Below are 21367 nucleotides of genomic sequence, written 5' to 3'. Positions count from 1 at the left end.
GCTGCTGCATTTTGAACTAGCTGAAGTCTGTTGAGAGTGGAGTGGGTCAGGCCTGCATACAATGAATTACAATAATCTAGTCTAGATGTTATGAAAGCATGTATAAGAGTTTCAAGATCGGAGAAGGACAAAAAGGGCTTCAGTTTTGCAATGGTTCTTAACTGGAAAAAGCTGACTTTGACCACACTATTTACTTGCTTATTAAAATTTAAAGAGGAGTCAAAGACAACCCCAAGATTCTTTACTTCACTGTGGCAGTTTGCAGAGAGAGGTCCTAGTGCATTTTTCAAGATAGAAACATCACTTGGAGGGCCAAAAATAATTATATCAGTTTTACTTTCGTTCAGTTGAAGAAAATTTCTTGCCATCCAGCATTTGATGTCACTGAGACCGTTAAAAATATTCTCCAAAGAACAAATGCCATTAGTGTTAACAGGCAGGTAAAACTGAGTGTCATCTGCATAGCAGTGATACTGAATGTTATACTTTTTAAAAATTGAGCCAAGGGGTAGCATATAAAGAGAGAATAAAAGAGGGCCCAAAATGGAACCCTGAGGAACACCACACTTTATAAGGGCAGAGGAAGAGGAGAAATTGCCTAAACTAACTGAAAATGATCTATCACTAAGATAAGAAGAGAACCATTGCAAAACAGAACCCTGGAGACCAACTTCATCCTCCAAGCGTTTTAATAGGATGTTATGGTCAATGGTGTCAAATGCTGCACTCAGATCAAGAAGCACCAAGAGGGCGCAAGATCCAGAATCAACTGCTAAGAGAATGTCGTTTTGGACTTTAAGCAAGGCCGATTCAGTGCTGTGCAGAGATCTAAAACCTGATTGGAATTTATCACATATATTGAACTCGCTCAGATAAGAAGAAACCTGAGAGAGGACAACCTTTTCTAGTATCTTTGACAGAAAAGGTAATTTAGAAATAGGCCTATAATTCTTCAGGTCACTGGACTCAAGGTTAGGTTTCTTAAGTAAAGGTTGCACAATTGCACGTTTAAAACCTGAGGGGACCACTCCATTAGTTAGTGAGTGATTAATTATGGCCAATACAAGAGGGCAGATGATGGTAAAAACTTCTTTAAAAAGGTGTGCAGGTAAAACATCTAAGTGGCAGGATGTAGATTTCACCACCTCAGAAAGCTGGGAGGAAGATATAGGCTGAAACTGTTGGAGGCAGCTAGGTGAGAGTTCTATCACTGAGGGATCCGAATCTGGAGGTGAGATTTGAGATTTTATTTTGTCAATTTTATCGATGAAGAAGTTGAGGAACTTCTCACAGATTTCTGTTGAAGGGGCAAGAGTAGATGACGCAGAGGCAGGATTTATAATAGAGTTAATGGTATTAAATAAAACTTTTGGCCTATGAGCATTATTGTTGATAAGCTGAGCATAATACTCAACCTTTGCTGCCTTAACAGAGTTTTGGTAGGTCTTTAGAGAATCTCTGAAAAGGTCATAGAAGACCTGAAGCTTCTCTTTTTTCCATTTGCGCTCTGCTTTCCTGCAAGATTTTCTGACAGAACGGGTCGTGGCATTTAACCATGGAGTGGTGATAGTTTTGACACGCTTTTGTTTTAGTGGGGCAACACAGTCTAAGGTCTCAAGACAGGATGCATTAAAGAGAGTGACTAATTCTTCAATGTCAGAGCAGGTGGAAATAGCAACAGAGATAGTAGGTGAGTGAGAGAGGATGAAAGTATTAGAGAATATTGTGGCTGTGGTGGAATTAATAGAACGGGCAAAGGAATAGGACTTAGGGGGAGATACAAGGGGACAAAACAAAATAGATTCAAATAAAATCAAAAAATTATCAGAGACCCCAACATCCATAATTTCTAAGTTGGAAACATTGAAACCATAAGACAATACTAGGTCTAATGTGTGGCCTTTCTGATGCGTCGGGGCCATAACAGATTGCACAAGATTGAAAGAGTCCACAAGGCATAAAAATACCTTAACCAAAGGTTTTGATGGGCAACAGATGTGAATGTTAAAATCCCCTAAAATCATGAAATTGTCAGAGCGAGAGGCCATGAAAGATAGTAGATCAGCAAATTCTTGAATGAAATTACAATTAAGCTTAACTTTTGGTGGTCGGTAAACTAATGCACAGAGGAGGGTGGCATTTATCTTTACAAGCTGTACCTCAAAAGTGGAGAACATATCAATTTGTACAATTCTACATTTAAAGTTGTTATTATAAACAGTGACCAGACCACCTCCACGACCAGTAGCCCTAGGGGAATTCATGAAGCTGCAGTGAGGAGGGCAGAGTTCACCAAGTGTAATGACGTCATTACCGCTGAGCCAAGACTCCGTTATAAACAAAAAGTCCAGGTGATGAGACGTGAAGCGGTCGTTTAAAATGAAAGTCTTGTTACAGATAGATTGTGTGTTTAATAACGCAAATTTGACGGGAGGAGGGTCTTGCACATGCTGCAGAACTTCCTGCGGTGAACCAGCTGTGAGAACTTTTACCTTCGGATGAAGGTCTTGCGGCGGTTCGGGCGCAGTCTGACATGGTGATGTGACATTCTCAGCAGCTCCATCGAAGTTGTCCAAGATGTGAGAGACAGATTCTCGCTGCGTTGTTGGTCGCTGTAGATTCTCCACTAACACTGTAGGGAGCGAGTTGTTTGCGGGAGCGGACTGCTCTGGAAAACCGCGTTGATTAGGCAAGAAATCCCATGGAGATGATTTTGTGAACAGTCTTTGGCTGCAAGGACGCCAATCAGCTTAAAGTTCACTTAATCATTCATGTGGATGCCAGATAAACATGAGAGAACGCTAGATATCTGCTAAAATGGACAATTTGATTCCCCAGCCAAATTATAGGGTAGTAAATTGGCTTGTAAAATAGCATCTGTCCATGTTTTTGGTAGATGTAGAAGTTGCATCTTCTATGTTCTATGCTAGGAGTATTTTATCTTCTTCTATGTATCAGAGAAGAAGGTAAAATACTCCATTCATCCATTCTATATTTGCATATGTCACAAAATACATGTACCTGTCTCAAGTCTCATGAAATTGGAAAACCGCACAGATTATTATGACCGCCGCACTAGCGAAGCGGCAGCCATATGAGTTTAGTTAGTTAGTGGGTTTGATCCAGCAAGACCACTATTGTTCTTCTTAAAGGAGAAGTTCGGTGTGAAATTGACCTTAGCTGTACTGAAAGATGTTGCCGAGTACTCACATGTGTCCAATAGGCACCTTCGCTCACCCCCTAGCATTCCAAATTACGCCGTTTTTAGCCGAGTAGCTGTGGGGGCATAGCGTAGCCTATGCAACTAAATCGCTATTTTTACACCATTAAAAAGGTTCCAAGTAACTCCACACTGCATTGGTAGACTTCTGAGGGTCTTGGAACCCTTTTAATTGTGTAAAAATAGTGATTTAGCTGCATAGGCTACGCTATGCCCCCCACAGCTACTTGGCTAAAAACGGCGTAATTCGGAATGCTAGGGGGTGAGCGAAGGTGCCTATTGGACACATGTAAGTACTCGGCAACATCTTTCAGTACAGCTAAGGTCAATTTCACACCGAACTTCTCCTTTAAGTTTACTTTATTTATTAGTGGGTTTGATCCAGCAAGCCCACAGCATGGCAAGCACAGCTTTGCCATGCTGTGGGCTTGCGGAGCAAGCCCACTATTGTTCTTCTTAAGTTTTCTTATTATTATTATTTATTATTCCTGTTCACCCACTTTTTGGCCGAACTACTGCTCCTAGACCGTTTGAGCTATCGACGCGGTTCGAACTCCAAAAATTCAGGCCCGAACCGGTGTAACTTGCTTGTTGATTTCGCGTCGCTGGCCCTTGTCGTTTTCGCGGTATTCCCGTTTTTCTGCGTTTTTTGGGCCCATTGAAATGAATGGCGGAATGTTCAAGGATTCTAATTCGATTGTGACATCACAGCTCTAATTGCTTAAGCTTGCACCTGGAAGAGTTCTAAGCCACCTGGCAGAGCTATAATGGGCTGGGCTGGGCTGTCTGTGTATATGAAGGTGTGTGCATGTAACTTTTGACCCGTATGTCCGATTTTCATAAATGAGGTACCGTTGGAATCCTTGGATAAGGCCGAGTTCCATGTCCCTGATCAAACCCACTCTTGCAGTTCCTCGGAACCGCAATTCTAGTTTATTTATTATTCCTTTTCACCCACTTTTTGGCCGAACTACTGCTCCTAGACCGTTTGAGCTATCAACGCGGTTCGAACTCCAAAAATTCAGGCCCGAACCGGTGTAACTTGCTTGTTAATTTCGTGTCGCTGGCCCTTGTCGTTTTCGCGGTATTCCCGTTTTTCTGCGTTTTTTGGGCCCATTGAAATGAATGGCGGAATGTTCAGAATTCAAATTTCGATTGTGACATCACAGCTCTAATTGCTTAAGCTTGCACCTGGAAGAGTTCTAAGCCACCTGGCAGAGCTCTAATGGGCTGGGCTGGGCTGTCTGTGTATATGAAGGTGTGTGCATGTAACTTTTGACCCGTATGTCCGATTTTCATAAATGAGGTACCGTTGGAATCCTTGGATGAGGCCGAGTTCCGTGCCACTGATCAAACCCACTCTTGCAGTTCCTCGGAACCGCAATTCTAGTTAGATTTTTTTCTTTTATTCCGTTTTTTTTTTTTTTTCAGTGGATTTCCGTCAACGATTGCTTGCTATATGATTGCTTGCTAAATGTACTTCTTATGCCTATACCCAGTGTTGGGGAGTAACGTAATACATGTACCGGCGTTACGTATTCAGAATACAAATTATGAGTAACTGTATTCCGTGACAGTTACAATTTAAATAGTTGGTATTTAGAATACAGTTACATTCTTGAAATCAATGGATTACATGATGATACTTATCTGTTTCACAAGTTTATTAACTCTCGAAATAAATTAAGGCAACTCCATGTATTTCCCAGAAGCCCCTGAAAGCAATCTATGATGAAATTGTTTCCATGATTAAATCCAAGCCCCGCCGTCTTGCACTAGCCTCACATTGCACCCGTCAAAACACAGCCAGCGCGCATTATGGAGGAGCCATCGGAGACCCTGAAATAACTGTTTGCACAGCAAATTAGGAGAAAAGTAAGAGCTGGTAACTCCTGTTCCTCACTGATCGTGATTCTTGATGTCTGTTCAAAGGATATTTTCCCAAGTATTAATAACGGCCAATCGGTTACACAGTCTTTGCTAATCAATAAACAAAGCCTAGTTCACGTGTTGATTTAGACCTACAATAAAACCCATCTCTAAAATAGGCACTGCATTCTGAGTTTTTCATTCTAACTTAAAATATCGTATGGCTTATGTTTTTCTAATTAGGTCTACCTTTAAGTTTTAAAATGAAATATAGCTGCAAGCAGCAAAGTGGGGGCCTAGCAGTGTGCTAGCAGGAATGGCGTTGCCATGGCATGAGCAAGCACTCACAGCAAGTTTGATGGCAATTGGATAAAGAACAGCTGAGAAATAAGCTCATTTACTTTGTTACAGTGCCCCTAGAGGCCAAATTACACCAATGTCCTTGTGTGTTCTAAAAATCAGCTACCATGTCGCAGGGGTTACAGCCATTGGTCAAGTATTGAGTATAAGGTATTAAGCATCAAGTACGCACACAGTCCAGGAGGGAGGGAGGGGGTTGTGCAAATGTGCTAATATAGCATGTTAACAGACTATGCATAGAAGTCTATCTCTCCTCTACCCTTAAGTGAAGCGTTGAACAGTGAACAGTTCAATGGCCCTGAGGAATGACTTCCAGTCTATCAGTTGTGCATGCGTGAGCGAAGTCTCCAGCTGATCAGGCTCTTCTGCTTTACAATAGATGCCAATTTCCTACTGCGTCCTCACAATCATGTACCTTATACCAAGTTTGGATTTTATACATCAAAGTATTGTTGAGATATGAGCTCACTTCCTGTATTGCAGCGCCCCCTATAGAGGCCAAATGATGCCAATTTCCTAGTGCGTCATCACAATCAGTTAACAAGTCCCCTTACCAAGTTTGGACTTAAAGGAGAATTTCGGTGTGATATTGACCTAAAGTGTGTTGAAACATGATACCGAGTGTGAACGTATGTCTCATAGCTCATCTCGGCTTGTCCCCTGCACTCCGAAATCTGGCGCTAGTTAGCCGATGCTACCAACAGGTTTTCGATGGGGGTGCCTCGGACATCGGCCTAGCCATGCAAATAAATCACTGTTTTACACCATTTACGAGGCTCAGAATAGCTCCACACTTCATTGGTAGACTTCCGAGGGCCCTGCCATTTAAAACAAGACATTGAGAACTTTGAAAAAGCACTGGTAGTTTATTTACAAGACGATTTATACAGACAGTACCTTCAGGAAGTTTACCGTTCGCCGGCATCTTGAATTCAGTCATGATAAGTCGAGCGACGAGTAGGAATGAACAGGTATGATAAGGGATCAGATTCCAAAAATAATTCTGTGGAAATGCATGGATTCCAGTTGCTTCCAGTAGCAGCAACTGCAATCCATGCATTTCCATGGAATTATTTTTGGAATCTGATCCCTTATCATACCTGTTCCGTGAAAATCGGAAGAAATTTGTTTGGACTAAATCCAATATGGTGGAGGTCCAATATGGTGGAAAGTGATGCGATAGGGGTCAATGAACTCGGGATGGTCCAAAGATTCAGACGCTACCTCAATTGTGAAAATCAGACAAAAGAGTCATGGATCACGCGCATGAATGCATGTCCAACATTGAACTGGTGGTGGCGCTAGAGTGTTCAATGTACAGTATATGCATAAAAATTGCTGTGAGTTTGGACTAAATCCAATATGGCGGAGGTCCAATATGGCTGAAAGGGACGCAATAGGGGTCATTGAACTCAGGTAGGTCCAGGGATTCCAACAGTGCCTGATTTGTGATAATCGGATGCACCGTGCAATGGTCACGTGTGAATGCGAGTCCAGTTTCTGAATTAGTGCTGAATTTCAACTTTCGACCCAGCGGTTCAATTTTCGGCCAAATTTTGACCCGTTGGTTGCGCTGGACGGCTGGGTTTAGAGATCTGCAAATGAGCGTGAGTGGTCAGTGGAGAGTCCCGAAACTTTCTGCCAAATTTCAGCACTTTTTACCAAGGCGTTCTATGGGCTACCATTGACTCCAATGGCAGATATATAATACTAATAAGAAAAGCTAGTAACTCAATCGGTGCCTTCGCAGCTTCGCTGCTAGGCCCCCAATTATGGTGCAGCCACTGAAAGTGAAATAGCCTATTCTTGCGGGTAGCATATTTTAACGTGCGGTTTTTGATTGTCATTACGCGATCACGTTAATTTTGAGAGCACTGATAGGCTATACAGTATAGTATTTATATTTCCTGGTCATTTGCGTCCCACCTGTCATATCTCTGCGCCCAGTGCTCTCTGGGCCTAACACATTCAGCCATTTGGAACATAAGAACACACCAGAATAGGCCTGTTTAATAAGCAGGATTTGATGGCCGCATTCCTACACGTATAAAATGCAATTCAATGTGGAAGTAATCCAAGTATTCAGAATACGTTACTCAGATTGAGTAATGTAACGGCATACGTTGCAAATGACATTTTTGGGCATGTATTCTATAACGGAATACGTTTTGAAAGTATCCTTCCCAACACTGCGTATACCTTATTGTACAGTACCCTTGGGTACCCTTGGGCAGGCTAGTCGTGGCAGCTGCAAGCTGGCCTTCTTTAGATACATTTGTTAATTTTTTCAGTAGCTCTGAAGCTTTCTCTTGTTTTTTGCATGCATTTTTCTTATTTGGGTCTTCTATAGCTAGACATTTTGGCAGGTACTTTGTGAACGACAGTTTTTTCTTGCGCTTCATTTGACTCTGCAACATGAGGCTCCTTAGTGGTTCAGGCCCTTTGCTGCAGCCCTTTTAGCCCATCATATGGTCAAGGATTAAAGTTCTCCGTCATAGGACGGATTTACGTCAATTTGATTTTAGAAATGTCATATTTGAGATTGATGCAGATCCGATGAGAAAAAAAATAGGAGGGGGGGGCTATCACCTTTTCCAAAGAACACGTAGGCTATGGAGGACTATAACGGTCTAAAAGTTGGATTATAGTGACATATTAGATACAGCTGACGAGGTTGGCCAATCCGTTTAACTTTTTTGGATATGATATTGTGAGCTCTATGTGCGAATTCGGAGAAGAAGCGTAGGCTGTGTTCTTTCCGTGCATCAATGTAGACAATTTCTTACTATCGCGAACTCTTGTCAGAGGAGGTCATTCATTTTGGGTGTCACCTATGACTTGAACAGATAGCCTTCTATGCCACCCGATGTAGGCTACTATTATTGTTACAGTTTTTAATCAATGCAACTAACATTATGTGTAAAGCGACGCAATATAAACCGTAGCCTATGCAATTTATTATCCCGTCTGTTATGACATGTACAACAATGTTTTTCACAATTTGCGACGGAAGGTTTTGACTGAGCGTGTTAGCATAAAAAAAAATAATAATATCACTGTCATCATCGAGAACTGTTGAGTAAGGGGGTCAGTCTGTTTGTGACGCACAGACAGCCTTGTAGCCTATTTTGCTTAGGCCTCACTTTTAACGACAGTAGGTTGTGAGTGCATGTTGACAAAAAATAACCATACAATTAAAATAGTCAACTTAAAACTTTGCTATAAAATATTATTAATTTATAGCACAAAACCATAACCAGTAGGCCTACCAGAACCTTGCATATTAGCGTCATGATTTGTGTGTGTCTATTTGGCAAGGCCACTAGCTGTCATGGATGCATTGTTGCTAAAGGAAGGCAGGTGTATGGAGATGGGCAGCTGTTGGAAACGGGGGAGAACTAACAAGCCATGGTGTAAAGAAATTAAAGTGCCAGGGGTTTGCTTTTGCGCGGTTCGCTGCAAGAAAATTGTTTATGGATGCAATAGGAAAACGTTTTAGCACGCCACCAATCAGAAGACCACTATAAGGTTAACGTTCGTGCACTTCAGGACATCTTCCCCACCTGGTGGAACTAGCCACCACGACAGAGGAGTTTATCTATGGCTGACCGTTTTTACGTTTAGAAAGTAGGCTACGCATGTTCTTTCATAGCGCAACACGACCTGTCCCTCACCATATCGCAACCTCTTGTCAACCTTATACAATCTGTTGCTCCTGCATGAGCACACACAGTATTGCTGCTCATTAAAAAACTGAGTTGTCTGTAAAACTCAAAATTACCATGTTTTCATTAAATGCGGATGAGGCAACAAATGAAAATATGAACAATATCTAGAATGTTCTGATTCGTTACTTTGATGAGGAAATGGGAAGTCTTGCAAACTTGATTTTATAGATTTTACTTGGTGTTGAATTGCATATTAACAAGAAAAAAATCTCCCCTTTTAACACTTTTGGCCTGAAGTAATTAAATAAGAGTGTGTTAAAGCCTTTCTACAATATTGCTGCAGTAGAAAAGAACAGCAATGGCTAATCAGCAATGGTCAGGGATGGTACTAAAATATATTTTTGTTCATCAGGAAAACTCAATCTCAATCATAAACACTTTCAATTTGCCTTATTAACATGGCGGCCATTGGCGGCTAAAACGAGGCTACAGGGTACACAAACCATAGGATTGTTATGTTCTATGCATTCACCTGTAGGTGGCATTAATTATATATTAAGTGTACCCTGTAGCCCCGTTTTGGTTTAAACAATGGCCGCCGTGTGAATAAGGCAAATACTCCCTTTACTTTGCTGTTTGCATCTTTTTGTACATTAAAAAACAATAGGTTTTCTCTATAGGTAGATAAGAACAACGTATGACTTATGGCCTGAAAAAAGTTCAGTCAAACAATTTTTTTTCACTTTAATCCCTGTATGGTCCTGCCTAACACCACCGAGAACCGAGACTGTGTTACGTGTTACGCTGATGGTGGAAAATGGTTAAAGGTCTGAAATGATTGCAGAACTGATGCATCAAAATGATTTAACACTGTTCACAGTTTCTCCCTATCTTTGTTATTGCGCGACAGGTTTACTATTATCAAGATGTGAAGTGCAGAGAAGAGATGTATGATAAAGACATAAGCATTCTTCAGGTACGTTAACGTTACTGTTTTCTGTGGAGTGCAATATTTGTTTTTGGTATAGACCTTTTTGTTTAGTATACTTCATTAGTACTCTTCTTCCACCCGCTCACATACAGATTGCTGCCTCTAAAATGGACCCTAACCACTTTCTCATGTTAATTCTGTTGCGATTTGAGCTCTTTGATGTTTTTAATGGGAGTTGCTCAAGCAAAGACCAAGTGAGTTGCGCATATCCTGAAATCATATTGTAATCAGAGTTGTTTTCATATTTCGGAATGGTTACATTATGGTTATTGGGAGTTTGATCTATTCTTCTTTTTGTAGGAAATTCTGAGACAATGGAACAAACTGACAGAGGAGATGCTGTATCTGCTCATTGTCATCACTGGTAATCCACCAATCTTTTGTATTATTTGATTTATTTTGGATTGACAGACAACATAATCCAAAGGATAACATGAGTGAGAACACTTATTTCCTACATGACCCTTAGACAGTAAAATTTAACACACCATCTACGTCAAGTCCAAATCATTGCTAAAATTAGAAATGGGACAGGACACATAAAATAATAGATACATCTAAACTAAACAGTTAGATAAGATCTACTGTTCCATAAAAAAGTCTTTACATGACTTCTAAAAGCCTTTCTGAGATTTAAAGTTTAGTGGCAAGTTGTTTCATAACATGGTACCTGTGTAGAAAAAAAAAAAATGTTTGGATGATTATCATGTCTGACGATTCCCTGTATGCAGATTGCTTGCATAAAATGATTCCGCTGATTTTGGAACAACATGCCAATAAACACGGGTATGCAGTGGCTATTCAAAATTGCATAAAAACGATGTACAGTAAACTGACATTTCGAATAGGCCAGGCTACTTTGGACTTCCGACTGCAAGGTCCCTAATTGAAACGAGCGATAGGCTAATGGTCCCGAATTTAAAAACGTTTCAGAATGCCACAAAGCTAGACAACGAATGGCAGACAGAGCGACATGTCATTTATGCTACCAAAGACTGTTTTAGAGTCACATCGTTGCAAATCTGCAACCCGGTTCTAATAGGGCACCAGCGCCAACGCAAACGGTATAACGACATTGAATAACAATGTGGATTTCGGTGAATAAACTTCAAAGCAGAGTCCCTCGACGTTAGATTAGGTTACTTGCAAATGTCGTTGTCCATGACCTGGCAGTTCCATGGCAAGCCATTTTGCCATAAGTTATGGCAAGCTGTCTACACTGGATAAACTTGAAAGCAGAGCTTACCATTGTGTGTGCATCCAGCATAGTGTTAATTTCGTCAGACGAGACGAGAGGAAATATGTTCGTCAACGACCTTTTTTTTCATGACTAAGACGAGACGATGAAGAGACTGCAGTAATGTCCTGAAACACTGACTAAGACTATCTTAAGATGCATTATTATTGACGAAATAAGACGAGACTAAAATGTTTTGCATGAAATAAAAACTAAGATAAAATCTCTCTTCATTTTCGTCTACAAAATGAGAAGACAGAATATCTAGCTGTTACGTTTTCAAAATATTCCGAATGAGTTCATACGCAACAGCTTTCTTGTAGGCTAGTCTACGTGCTGTTGCTGCAACCCTGTGGCTGCAACACAAAACTACATGGTACTACAGATCATTAGTACAGTGATTTTCAGATAAGGTTGGACCATCACTATCAAATAAAGCACAGAATTTTGAGGCACTAAACTCATTAAAGATGCAGGTGAGCGGGGTGAGATTGTCATTAGTAGGTGGTTCATAGCTAAAAAACTATATATTTGTGGTCAGAAGTAGTCATATCCAGGCAATTGACAGAGGATATTTCTACGCCCAGGGTAAAAACAAAGTCTAGTGTATGGCCTTGGTTATTCGTTGGCTCACACACATAACTTAATAAACATTAGTTGAGTCATCAACATGGAAATTAAAATCACCACAAAGAAGAATTCTGTCATACTTCAGATGTTCTTATCAGCTGAAGTGAACACATTACGTTACGGCTAATGACACAAGGCGTCATTACCGGCAAAAATGTTTTTAAAATGATTTTGATGTAATAACATGGACAACAAGTATTAATTACATAAAAAGACTTGTTTTTACTTTAGTTGATCCAGCAGTTTCTCCTTCAGATGACGTGAAGATGAGTCATGCATACTTTAGTGCTTCCTGCTGTTTTTCTTCCAGCTGAACTTCTCTTGATTTTTCTCACGTAGAAAAAGAAGTTCGCACCACAAATCCCTTAATCAATCATATTGTCAGAAAGCCTATGATGTGACGTTTATGAGGAAGTTTTCATTAATAAAATCGGTTGGGGCATAGCAGAGTTATTAAACTGAATGTCCTACTTGAAAGCCCTCATACAGGCATATGCTACTTCCAAACCGAAATTAAAATGGGCCGTCTGCAGGGTTAAATCCAATAGGGACTGACTATTAACAGACACTCTATTAACAGATGCTCAGTCTTTCTCAAAAATCTCTCACACAATCACCATAAAAAACTTACTTTAGTTGAATGGTCACAACATTGTTGACTCATTTGGTCAGTGTGTGTTACTGTGTCAAGTACTATAATTTACACTCTTCCCTGAATGGGTGTTGTGCAGGGGAGCGGTATGTTCCAGGCATCAGTAATGTGACAAGAGAGGATGTTACAATGAGGGAGGTGATTCATCTGCTGTGTATCCAGCCTATGGCCCATAGCAGTCTCGTCAAGAGCCTTCCAGAAAATGTGAGCTTCTTGTTTCTGTTAAGTCACTCTACAATGTCAGCTGTGAACATAACATACGTTGTATGGGATGCTACCACTACCATACAATCCTATTGTCTGAAAAGCAATAAGCTGTCAGTCAGTTTTGTCTCTATGAATACATTGTTTTCTCTATGAAGACATTATCTAATCTTTATCTGATTATGAAGCATAACATCTACCTAACAATGTGATGACATTTCCACCAAATTCTAACATTAAAGGTAAAGAGAAGACAAAGTGGTGTTGTGACAATTAGTCAATTGATTGACATCGTGTTTCATTGCATGTAAATTAAAGGAATCTTCCGGAGCAAAAACAACCTAGGGTCAATTTCCAGGAGCTAATAGGTTCAAACAGTTGTTTGAGAGCATAATTACGTAAATTGGTGCAGTGCAGTGAAGGTTGGCTAAAAAAACACACTCTTTCGGAAAATAACATTTTTATTACCTTTTGAAACACTTAGTTTGTAATACTTTGATTTGTCTTTAGAGAACCTCACCACACTACCACAGAAGTGTCGTTCTATTTTGAACATTGTCAATGGTGAAAAATAGAGTTTGTTTTTGACGTGTGTCTATGCCCTGGGCACTTGCATTGTAAGACAATTTGGTGTTAATGGAAACCATTGTCTTTCTCAAAACTGCACTAATTAACGTAATTATGCTCTCAAACAACTGTTTGAACCTATTAGCTTCTGGAAATAGACCCTAGGTTGTTTTTGCTCCGAAACATTTCTTTATTATATTTGATCTGTGTGAATTTATCTCATTTAGGAAAGCCATGAGACTGGCTTGGAGACGGTCATCCCAAAAGTCGCCACTTTCAAGTATGTTTCTAATAATGTGCAATGTGCATACTGTACATTCCAAATATATGCATACCAAACAAACACACATATTTATTGAACAGAAGTAGATGTAGTCATGAGGAAATGAGTTTGGACCCTTATTTGAGCTCATTGAAAGAATGCTTAATTTCTTCCTGAAAAGCCAAGTGAGAAGTGACAGGAAACAAGTGGGACAGAGAGGGATTGGAGTGGGAAATGACTGCAGGCTAGGTTTGAATCCGGTTAAATCCAAATTTTCTTATGTTTGTTAGATTCTTTGGTTGCCCAAGGAAATGTTGCTTTGTGTTTTTGTATCAATGTCTATATTGAAGTTGCACTCAAATAAAGCTTGATAGGTGAATCAGGAACATAAATAAAGTGATTTATTGTAGGTGATAAAATAGTTAAAGCAAAGGAAAATGACTTGAACAGTCACTCTACATAGTCTAACAGGCTTCTTCTTAGTTGCTGGTTGAAGACGGCTGACTCGGCACATGGCAGAGGTGCGAGTCCAGTCGCTCCGTAGATCCATCTCCTTCTCTCTGTTGATCTAGCTCTATCATTCTATAGATTCATCTCGGAGCTAAATCCCTGAGACAAAGCAATTATACCTTAATTAGATTTTAGGTAAACAGACAAGTCTTTAAACACATTTTGAAGATCCCAAAACTATCACTAGAATGATTGCTGTGCAGATCTGGCTGAATGCGATGCATGTTTGTAATGTAAAATTAAACCAGATCCGCACAGCGCTGCAAAATATTGAACTCACACTGATTTGATGCTACCGGAACATGAAGTAAGGCAATGCACTGCCTTCAGAAATCAAGGACCAAATCCTAAATAAAATGAGTTAATATAGGTTTAGCCAGAGTTTTTTTTTTCCTTCTTCTGGATGTTTTTTAAAACAAACAAAAAAAATTGTGTCAACGATTCCCGCAACACTGAAAGACCAGGCTGCACGGAACTTGGTGGGCATGTAGCCCCACAAGGATGACATGGAACCATTGTTTTTCATTTTGATCCGTTGCTGGGCCCCCCAAAGGAGGGTTGGCCAGACACAGTTTCCTGTGAATATCTTGAGAACCATAAGGTCTAGGATGACCAACTTTTTTTCGAAATACAAATTAAAGTCGCGTGATCGCGCGTGAAGCCAGCCAATTTGAAGTAATGCCCACTGTATATTGGCCTCAAGGGGCCATGTCAACCCATCCCATGTCCACACATTTGAGGTATAGCGCCACTTAGTTAAAAATGAAAAGGCAAAAACGATGCGTTGTAATTGCAGGTTTCTTTGGCTGACAGGTTCAAAACTGCACGGAATTTGAAGTGTAGGATCATTATGACACCCTCTGAATTAGTGTTGACGAACTGACCGAAGTGTCGGTTAAATAACCCGGTTCGTGTCACTGAGCCGGGAGAATCGAGTGCCAAACGTCAAAAACCGACTCAGTGTTCCTAACATCATTCGTTTTTACATACAGAGCAACACTGGCTTGATTGGCTGTGCTCGAGTGTTCTCGTCGCTATACTCTTTCATCGTATCGCGTATTAGCGCCTCTACTGGAGTGGTAGTATAGTCAGTCAAACAAACTATGATGAGCCTGCATGGCTCTGGGCCTCATAACCGTGGCTGCCAAACGAGTCAAACAGTTCGCTAGGTTCTCCGGGCCTCGTAACCGTGACTGCCACACGAGTCAAACAGTTCGCTAGGTTCTCGGCAAGTTGTAATCAACCGATCACATAAGCCTTTCTAGTGCAAACTAGATGCTTATGTTCATGGAAATCTTATCGATGGGAAAGTATTATATCACATACCTACAAATACACATAGGCCTAATGTTATCTTAGTAGTCATGTTAAATAAATGCTTAGAAGTGAATGACTGTAGGCTGCAGGCTGTCACGAGGAGACAGAATGAGACCGAATGTAACCGTGCAACCGCTGTATACCCTTTATCTTGTCTTGGTTCTCGGCATGTTTGATTCATACCATTGTTAGTGCATCGTAGCCTAGATGGATTTATTCATGGCAATTCACACATTATCGATGGGGAAGTAGGCCTACATCTCATATTAGCATACACGTCATATTATCTTAAAGTTATAAAGTGAAATGTTAGAGAAGTGAATGTTGCTGGCTTCATAGTAGCCTCACGAAGACCGTGCCAGGCTGAACGAGACCGTAACCGAGGGTGAGTAATGTTATCAAACGGTCTAGGTTCTCGACAAGTTAGTTATTAACCAAGCCTTATTCTAGTATCCTAGATGATTGTGTTCATGGCAATTTACACATTATTGATGGGGAAGTAGCCTACATCACATAAGCTTCAAATAGGCTACACGTTATCTAGGTAGCCTAGTTAAAGTTAAATGTTGCTGGCTTCGTCACGAAGAGACCGCGCATAGCCTACTTACTAAACGAGACCGTAACCGAGGTAATGAGTCTATATCAAAACGGTTGTCTAGGTTCGCGGCAAGTTATTCCAAGCCTTGTTTTTAGTGCATCGTAGATGCTTGTGTTCATGGCCATTCATATATCGATGGGGAAGTTCATCACATAGCCTACAAATACACGTCATGTTATCTTTGTAGTTAGAAAGTTAAATGTTAGAGAGGTGAATGTTGCTGGCTTCATAGGTTCACGAAGTGACCGCGCGCCAGGCTACTGAAGGAGACCGTAACCGAGGGTATGAGTCTAATCAAACGTGTGTTATCGCAACTTTGAGTTCGCAGAAACCTATTTATTTCTCGTGCATCTTAGGTGATTGTGTAGCCTACATAGATGTTCATAGGCTACATTACCGATGGATATAAAATACAAATACGTCATGTTATCTTGGTAGTTATGTTAAAAGAGATGTTTGTTGGTAGGTAGGCTGTCACGAGGAGACTGTAGGCCTACAACAGGTTAGAGACCGTAACCGTGCTAATGCATGAGTAATCAAACGGGTTTCTAGGTTCTTGGTAAGTTGAGTTATCAACTGATCCCAAAAGCCTTTATGTTTCGTGCATCTTGGAATTGTTCATTGAAAATCATATGCTAAATTACAAAGGGGGGAAATATTATATGACATAGGCTATGTTATCTTGGTAGTTAGTTAAATGTTAGAAGTAAATAGGCTATTGGTAGGCTCACGAGGAGACCGCGCACAGCTGACTACTGAACAAGACCGAATGTAACCATGGGCAGTGCTTGAGTCTAGTGTAGGTCAGTGTGTATGTCAGCTAATTTCAGAGACATGGAGAGCATGACATTTGCAGCTTGAGGCTACATGTCTTGGAGCGACTATGGCGGGGGAAGTAACGCACGATATAACACCCCCCCCCCCCCCGTCGCGCGAACCGGTGACCGAATCTATTAACTCGGTAGGCCAACCAACGACCGTCCGGTTGAACCGACTTGCGTATAAGAGTCGGTTGTCCCATCACTACTCTGAATGCATGCCAAGTTTAATGTAATTGACCGTTCGCAAAACCCCGCCCATCGAACGCAGATGAGCCAATGGCAGTCCTGTAGATCCGTGCAGGCAGACATGGCCCGTCAACTTCACCTTACGGCTCCATAGAAATAGCTACCATAGAAATGTAGTAGGAGCCTTGATATTTGTGCGGTTTTATGGTATTTTATAGTGATATTGAGTTGAGTGAGTTGAAAAGGACAGTCAAATAACATGTGGGATTAACACAACACCGATATACAGAAAAATGCCTTTCAATCTTGATTACGTTTTCTGTAATTATGTTAAATTAGATTAAATTCTCTCGTCCCAGATCTCCACTATTTTAAAGCAAAGGGTTAGCACTACTCCTTAGCAAACCATAACGAAACAGTGCTCCACCACATCTGTGGATTAAGCCACACAGTCAACTCAATGTAAGTAAGATAAATAAGGATGTTAATTGTTTTCAGCATTGCCAGCATTGTATATAAAATGATTGTCACTTGGAGGAGACTTGTAGATAACTAACGTTAGCATAGTTAACTAACCGCTGCTAATAACATGCTAGCTTCGTCACGTCAGAGAAGCATGGGGCTGTGCCACTGATCTTTATAGATCAGTGGTCTGTGCACAGTAGTGTAACATTTATTCACCATATAATAATAAAGTTGAAGTGGCTCTGCAATGTAGGCTATGTTTCCGTTTTTTGGCAGCACCATGTTCCTTACATGACATGGCCCAGTGTCCTTGTAACATGAATTCAAGTCTATCTAGCACAGCTAATATTAATATCAGTGAATCACACTCGCCTCCCGTTTAAGTTTGTCACCCAACAAAGCTAGATATGAGTTTTTATACATGTGTCTCCATGTCATACTGCAGTCTTTCAACGGATTGTAAATGATTGTAAATGAATTTAGGTCCGTGGCTCTCTAAAAGAGCCTCTTGTTCTGTAACTTTGAATTTCTCTGGAGGTTAAATTTAAACTGGAGGTTAAATTTTCATATCGTTACATCCCTATGCTAGGGTAATTGAGGTAGTTACTAGGTTGTTGTTATGGTAGATTGTGTGCATGGATTATATTCCAGCCCTTTTGGCTAGCCATTTGGTAGCCTTTAGAATAGAAACATCTATTCACTTATAACTGCATTTATTACATTATAAATTGCATTTCATGTATTGTCTTGTCTCTGATAAAGTAATGAAGTTACTTATAGGGGTCAAGTCCAATTTTCCTAGAATGACAGTTTCCCCCCTGACTCAGGAAACCAGGGGTATCAGGGCATGGACTGTATGAGGTGAAAAAGGAATGTCTACAAGAGTTCAACCCCTTCTTCTATCATTACACCAAGTCTCAATTCAGCAAGGTGATGATTTCTGAGATTAATAAAAACAGCTGGTATACAGTCATGTCTATGCAAACACAAAAACCCTGTCTATGTCATTCTTTGCTCTAGGCTGAAGACACACAGAAGAAGAGAAGAGTGCAGGAAGGAAACGATAAAGGTAAACAGTAGCAGTCAGATGTTGCTAAACCATTTTGTCTCTTAAGTACAACAGTTACTGGCTGCACAATAAAAGTACAGAAAATGTTCTTAGTAAGAAATGTAATTTAAGTATAAGTAAGTATATATACTCTTTTGATCCCGTGAGGGAAATTTGGACTCTGCATTTATCCCAATCTGTGAATTAGTGAAACACATTCAGCACACAGTGAACACACAGTGAAGTGAAGCACACACTAATCCCGACACAGTGAGCTGCCAGCTACAACAGCAGTGAGGGGTTAGGTGCCTTGCTCAAGGGCTCTTCAGCCGCTTCCTACTGGTCGGGGTTTGAACCGGCAACCCTCCGTTAACCATTAGGCCACGGCTTCCCCACAATTTGACTTGTTAGTTGCATTTTCAACTCTTTGGATCAGATAGAAAGACAGAATAGCCACACATAAATGAACAAATACTTATTACTACTAAACCATGGAATATGTTAAATTGTATGGTTAAGTTGGAATGCCAGTTTTTAATGTGCTTGTGTTCTTGTGTTTTTGTACTCAGCGCTGAGGCCCCCTGTACCTCCTGCGTTCACTGAAGCCTTCTCCACTGTTGTGTGTCTCCTAAGCTGTGATGTGTTTATCCATGTGCTCAGGCACATCCTCCAGAGAGTTGTCGAAGACCATGCCCCTCTCTGGACTGAAGCCATGATTCATAAGGTGTGTACTTTTTTCATTAGTAGAAGACTGTGTTTGCAATATTTGTACTTGATAACAAGTTGGCTGCAATTCAAATGTACAGTTTCAAGATGCCCTCCAGCCATTGATTAACCTCTAAAAACTTATCTTCCTGATAAGTTCCTATCAGGAAGTTCTTAGTTCCTGAAAGATAGTTTCCCTCAGTTGGTTGGTTGTCACTAGGGGTGGGCAATATGGACAAAAAATAATATCTCTATTTTTTGTGATTTTGACGATAACGATAATTAGTCAATATCCTTTAAAAAAACTATAATAACCAATAACCTAACCTATGACTTTTTAACCAAACCAATGCATTGTCACTATGACGACACATTTCCAATTCTGCCCCCACTTGTATGTGTGGCAATGACATGGTCTAGCCAGCTACATTACAGAGGATTGATAGGCCTGACAGTTTCCCAAGAGAAAGCCTGAAGCTGAAGTTCCTTTCAAACCTTTACTTAGGTTTCACTAGAGCCCGTCTATGTCCTTATTAGACATTTTCTGGTTTCACTGTAAAACTAAGCAGACCTTACAGAATAGAAACTAATGCATTAGCTTATGGCTAATGTATATGAGAAATCCCATAGAGATGCTAGCGGTTAGCATAATCGATAAAAGTTTATATTTAGAGCGAACTTCAGTCCATTTACAAAAAGGTAACAAAAAGATTTCTTTCTTTACAACTGACTATTAAAATACACAAAGGCTAGCCTAATGTTTACATATAATACCGTGACTTTAACTCATTAATGCCACTTGAACGAAGTAGCTGCACAAAATAAACATTAGGCTGCGTGTGACAACGTGGACCACTAGCAATCACGTGACTTGCTCTGCTGCAGCCAGGGGCTTCTCTCGCATTCACCTCCTGGCTTAGTGAATGTATGGGGGTTCAATGCGTGATTTCGAGTGTTTTCCCCCTAAGTAATTTAAATACTTGATAATGTCAATTTGCACATTGTTAAAACAGCAATCACGATATTATCGCAGACAATATATATCGCCCACCCCTAGTTGTCACTTGTGGTGCAGAGCTAGAGTTCAGTAGGATGACAGCCACAGGGAAGAAGTTTCCTCTGATCTTGCTGGTTCAGGTGCGGAGAGACCTGTAACGCCGTCCCGGAGGGGAGTGCGGTGAACAGTCTTTGGTTGGGGTGAGAACAGTCTTTGATGATGCTGCGTGTCTTACTTGAGGAACTGGTGATGCGTTGTGCAGTTTTCACCACCCTCTGCAGTGCTCTCCCAGGGTCCCAGCTCATCCTTAAAAAGTCTTAAAATGTCTTATATTTTATTTCTGATATTTAAGACCTAAAATGTCTGGAATTGTATAAGCGTTACATTTGATCTGAAGCAGAATGGTTGTTGTTTAGCTTATTCAGACTTGCCAACCTGTACGCATTTTGCATATTAGCTGCAGTTTTGTAACATAGAAAGTGGACCTACGCTAGTACGCTTTTCCCCTTTTTTATAAGTTTGACCTGGTGAACAGTTAGCTTGCCAATGACCGTTGAGACAGCTGAAAATTTTTTGACCAGTCACAACGCAGGATTCATTTTCCTTGCTTTCATCCATTGCCTAAAACAAGCGGGAATGAATGTGTAGTCTAACGCCACAAGTCAGCACCAGCCCTGTTTACCTCTTGTTCCCCTTCTCCCATTCTGCATGTCTGGCTTCTCAAGTAAGGACTGTACAGCCGTGGCCCACTGGTTAGCACTCTGGACTTGTAACCGGAGGGTTGCCGGTTCGAGCCCCGACCAGTGGGCCGCGGCTGAAGTGCCCTTGAGCAAGGCACTTAACCCCTCACTGCTCCCCGAGCGCCACCGTTGAAGCAGGCAGCTCACTGCGCCGGGATTAGTGTGTGCTTCACCTCTCTGTGTGTTCACTGTGTGCTGTTTCTGTTTCACTAATTCACCGATTGGGTTAAATGCAGAGACCAAATTTCCCTCACGGGATCAAAAAAGGAATATATACTATACTATGTTCATGAGCTCCTTTGCAAAACTAAACGGATAGG

At 40.8% G+C, this 21367-nt stretch overlaps 1 protein-coding gene across 1 annotated transcript in view; it reads left to right on the top strand.

Moving 5' to 3' along the window:
- ubr1 (ubiquitin protein ligase E3 component n-recognin 1) overlaps positions 1-21367 on the top strand; it is a 160374-nt gene that overhangs the window by 52224 nt on the left and 86783 nt on the right. Inside the window, exons 18-25 of the mRNA XM_076274769.1 lie at positions 10028-10093; positions 10201-10302; positions 10409-10472; positions 12707-12831; positions 13626-13678; positions 18385-18487; positions 18578-18626; positions 19175-19329. Coding sequence (XP_076130884.1) covers positions 10028-10093; positions 10201-10302; positions 10409-10472; positions 12707-12831; positions 13626-13678; positions 18385-18487; positions 18578-18626; positions 19175-19329 — 717 coding nt within the window. The remainder of the gene's footprint in view (positions 1-10027; positions 10094-10200; positions 10303-10408; positions 10473-12706; positions 12832-13625; positions 13679-18384; positions 18488-18577; positions 18627-19174; positions 19330-21367) is intronic.

Source organism: Alosa pseudoharengus, unplaced genomic scaffold (genome assembly GCF_046254945.1).
Source record: "Alosa pseudoharengus isolate Yale_2024_CS ecotype anadromous, Long Island Sound unplaced genomic scaffold, YU_APseudo_1.1 YU_APseudo_1.1_scf_8, whole genome shotgun sequence".
Lineage (NCBI taxonomy): Eukaryota > Metazoa > Chordata > Actinopteri > Clupeiformes > Clupeidae > Alosa > Alosa pseudoharengus.
This window is presented reverse-complemented; position numbering and strand designations above follow the sequence as displayed.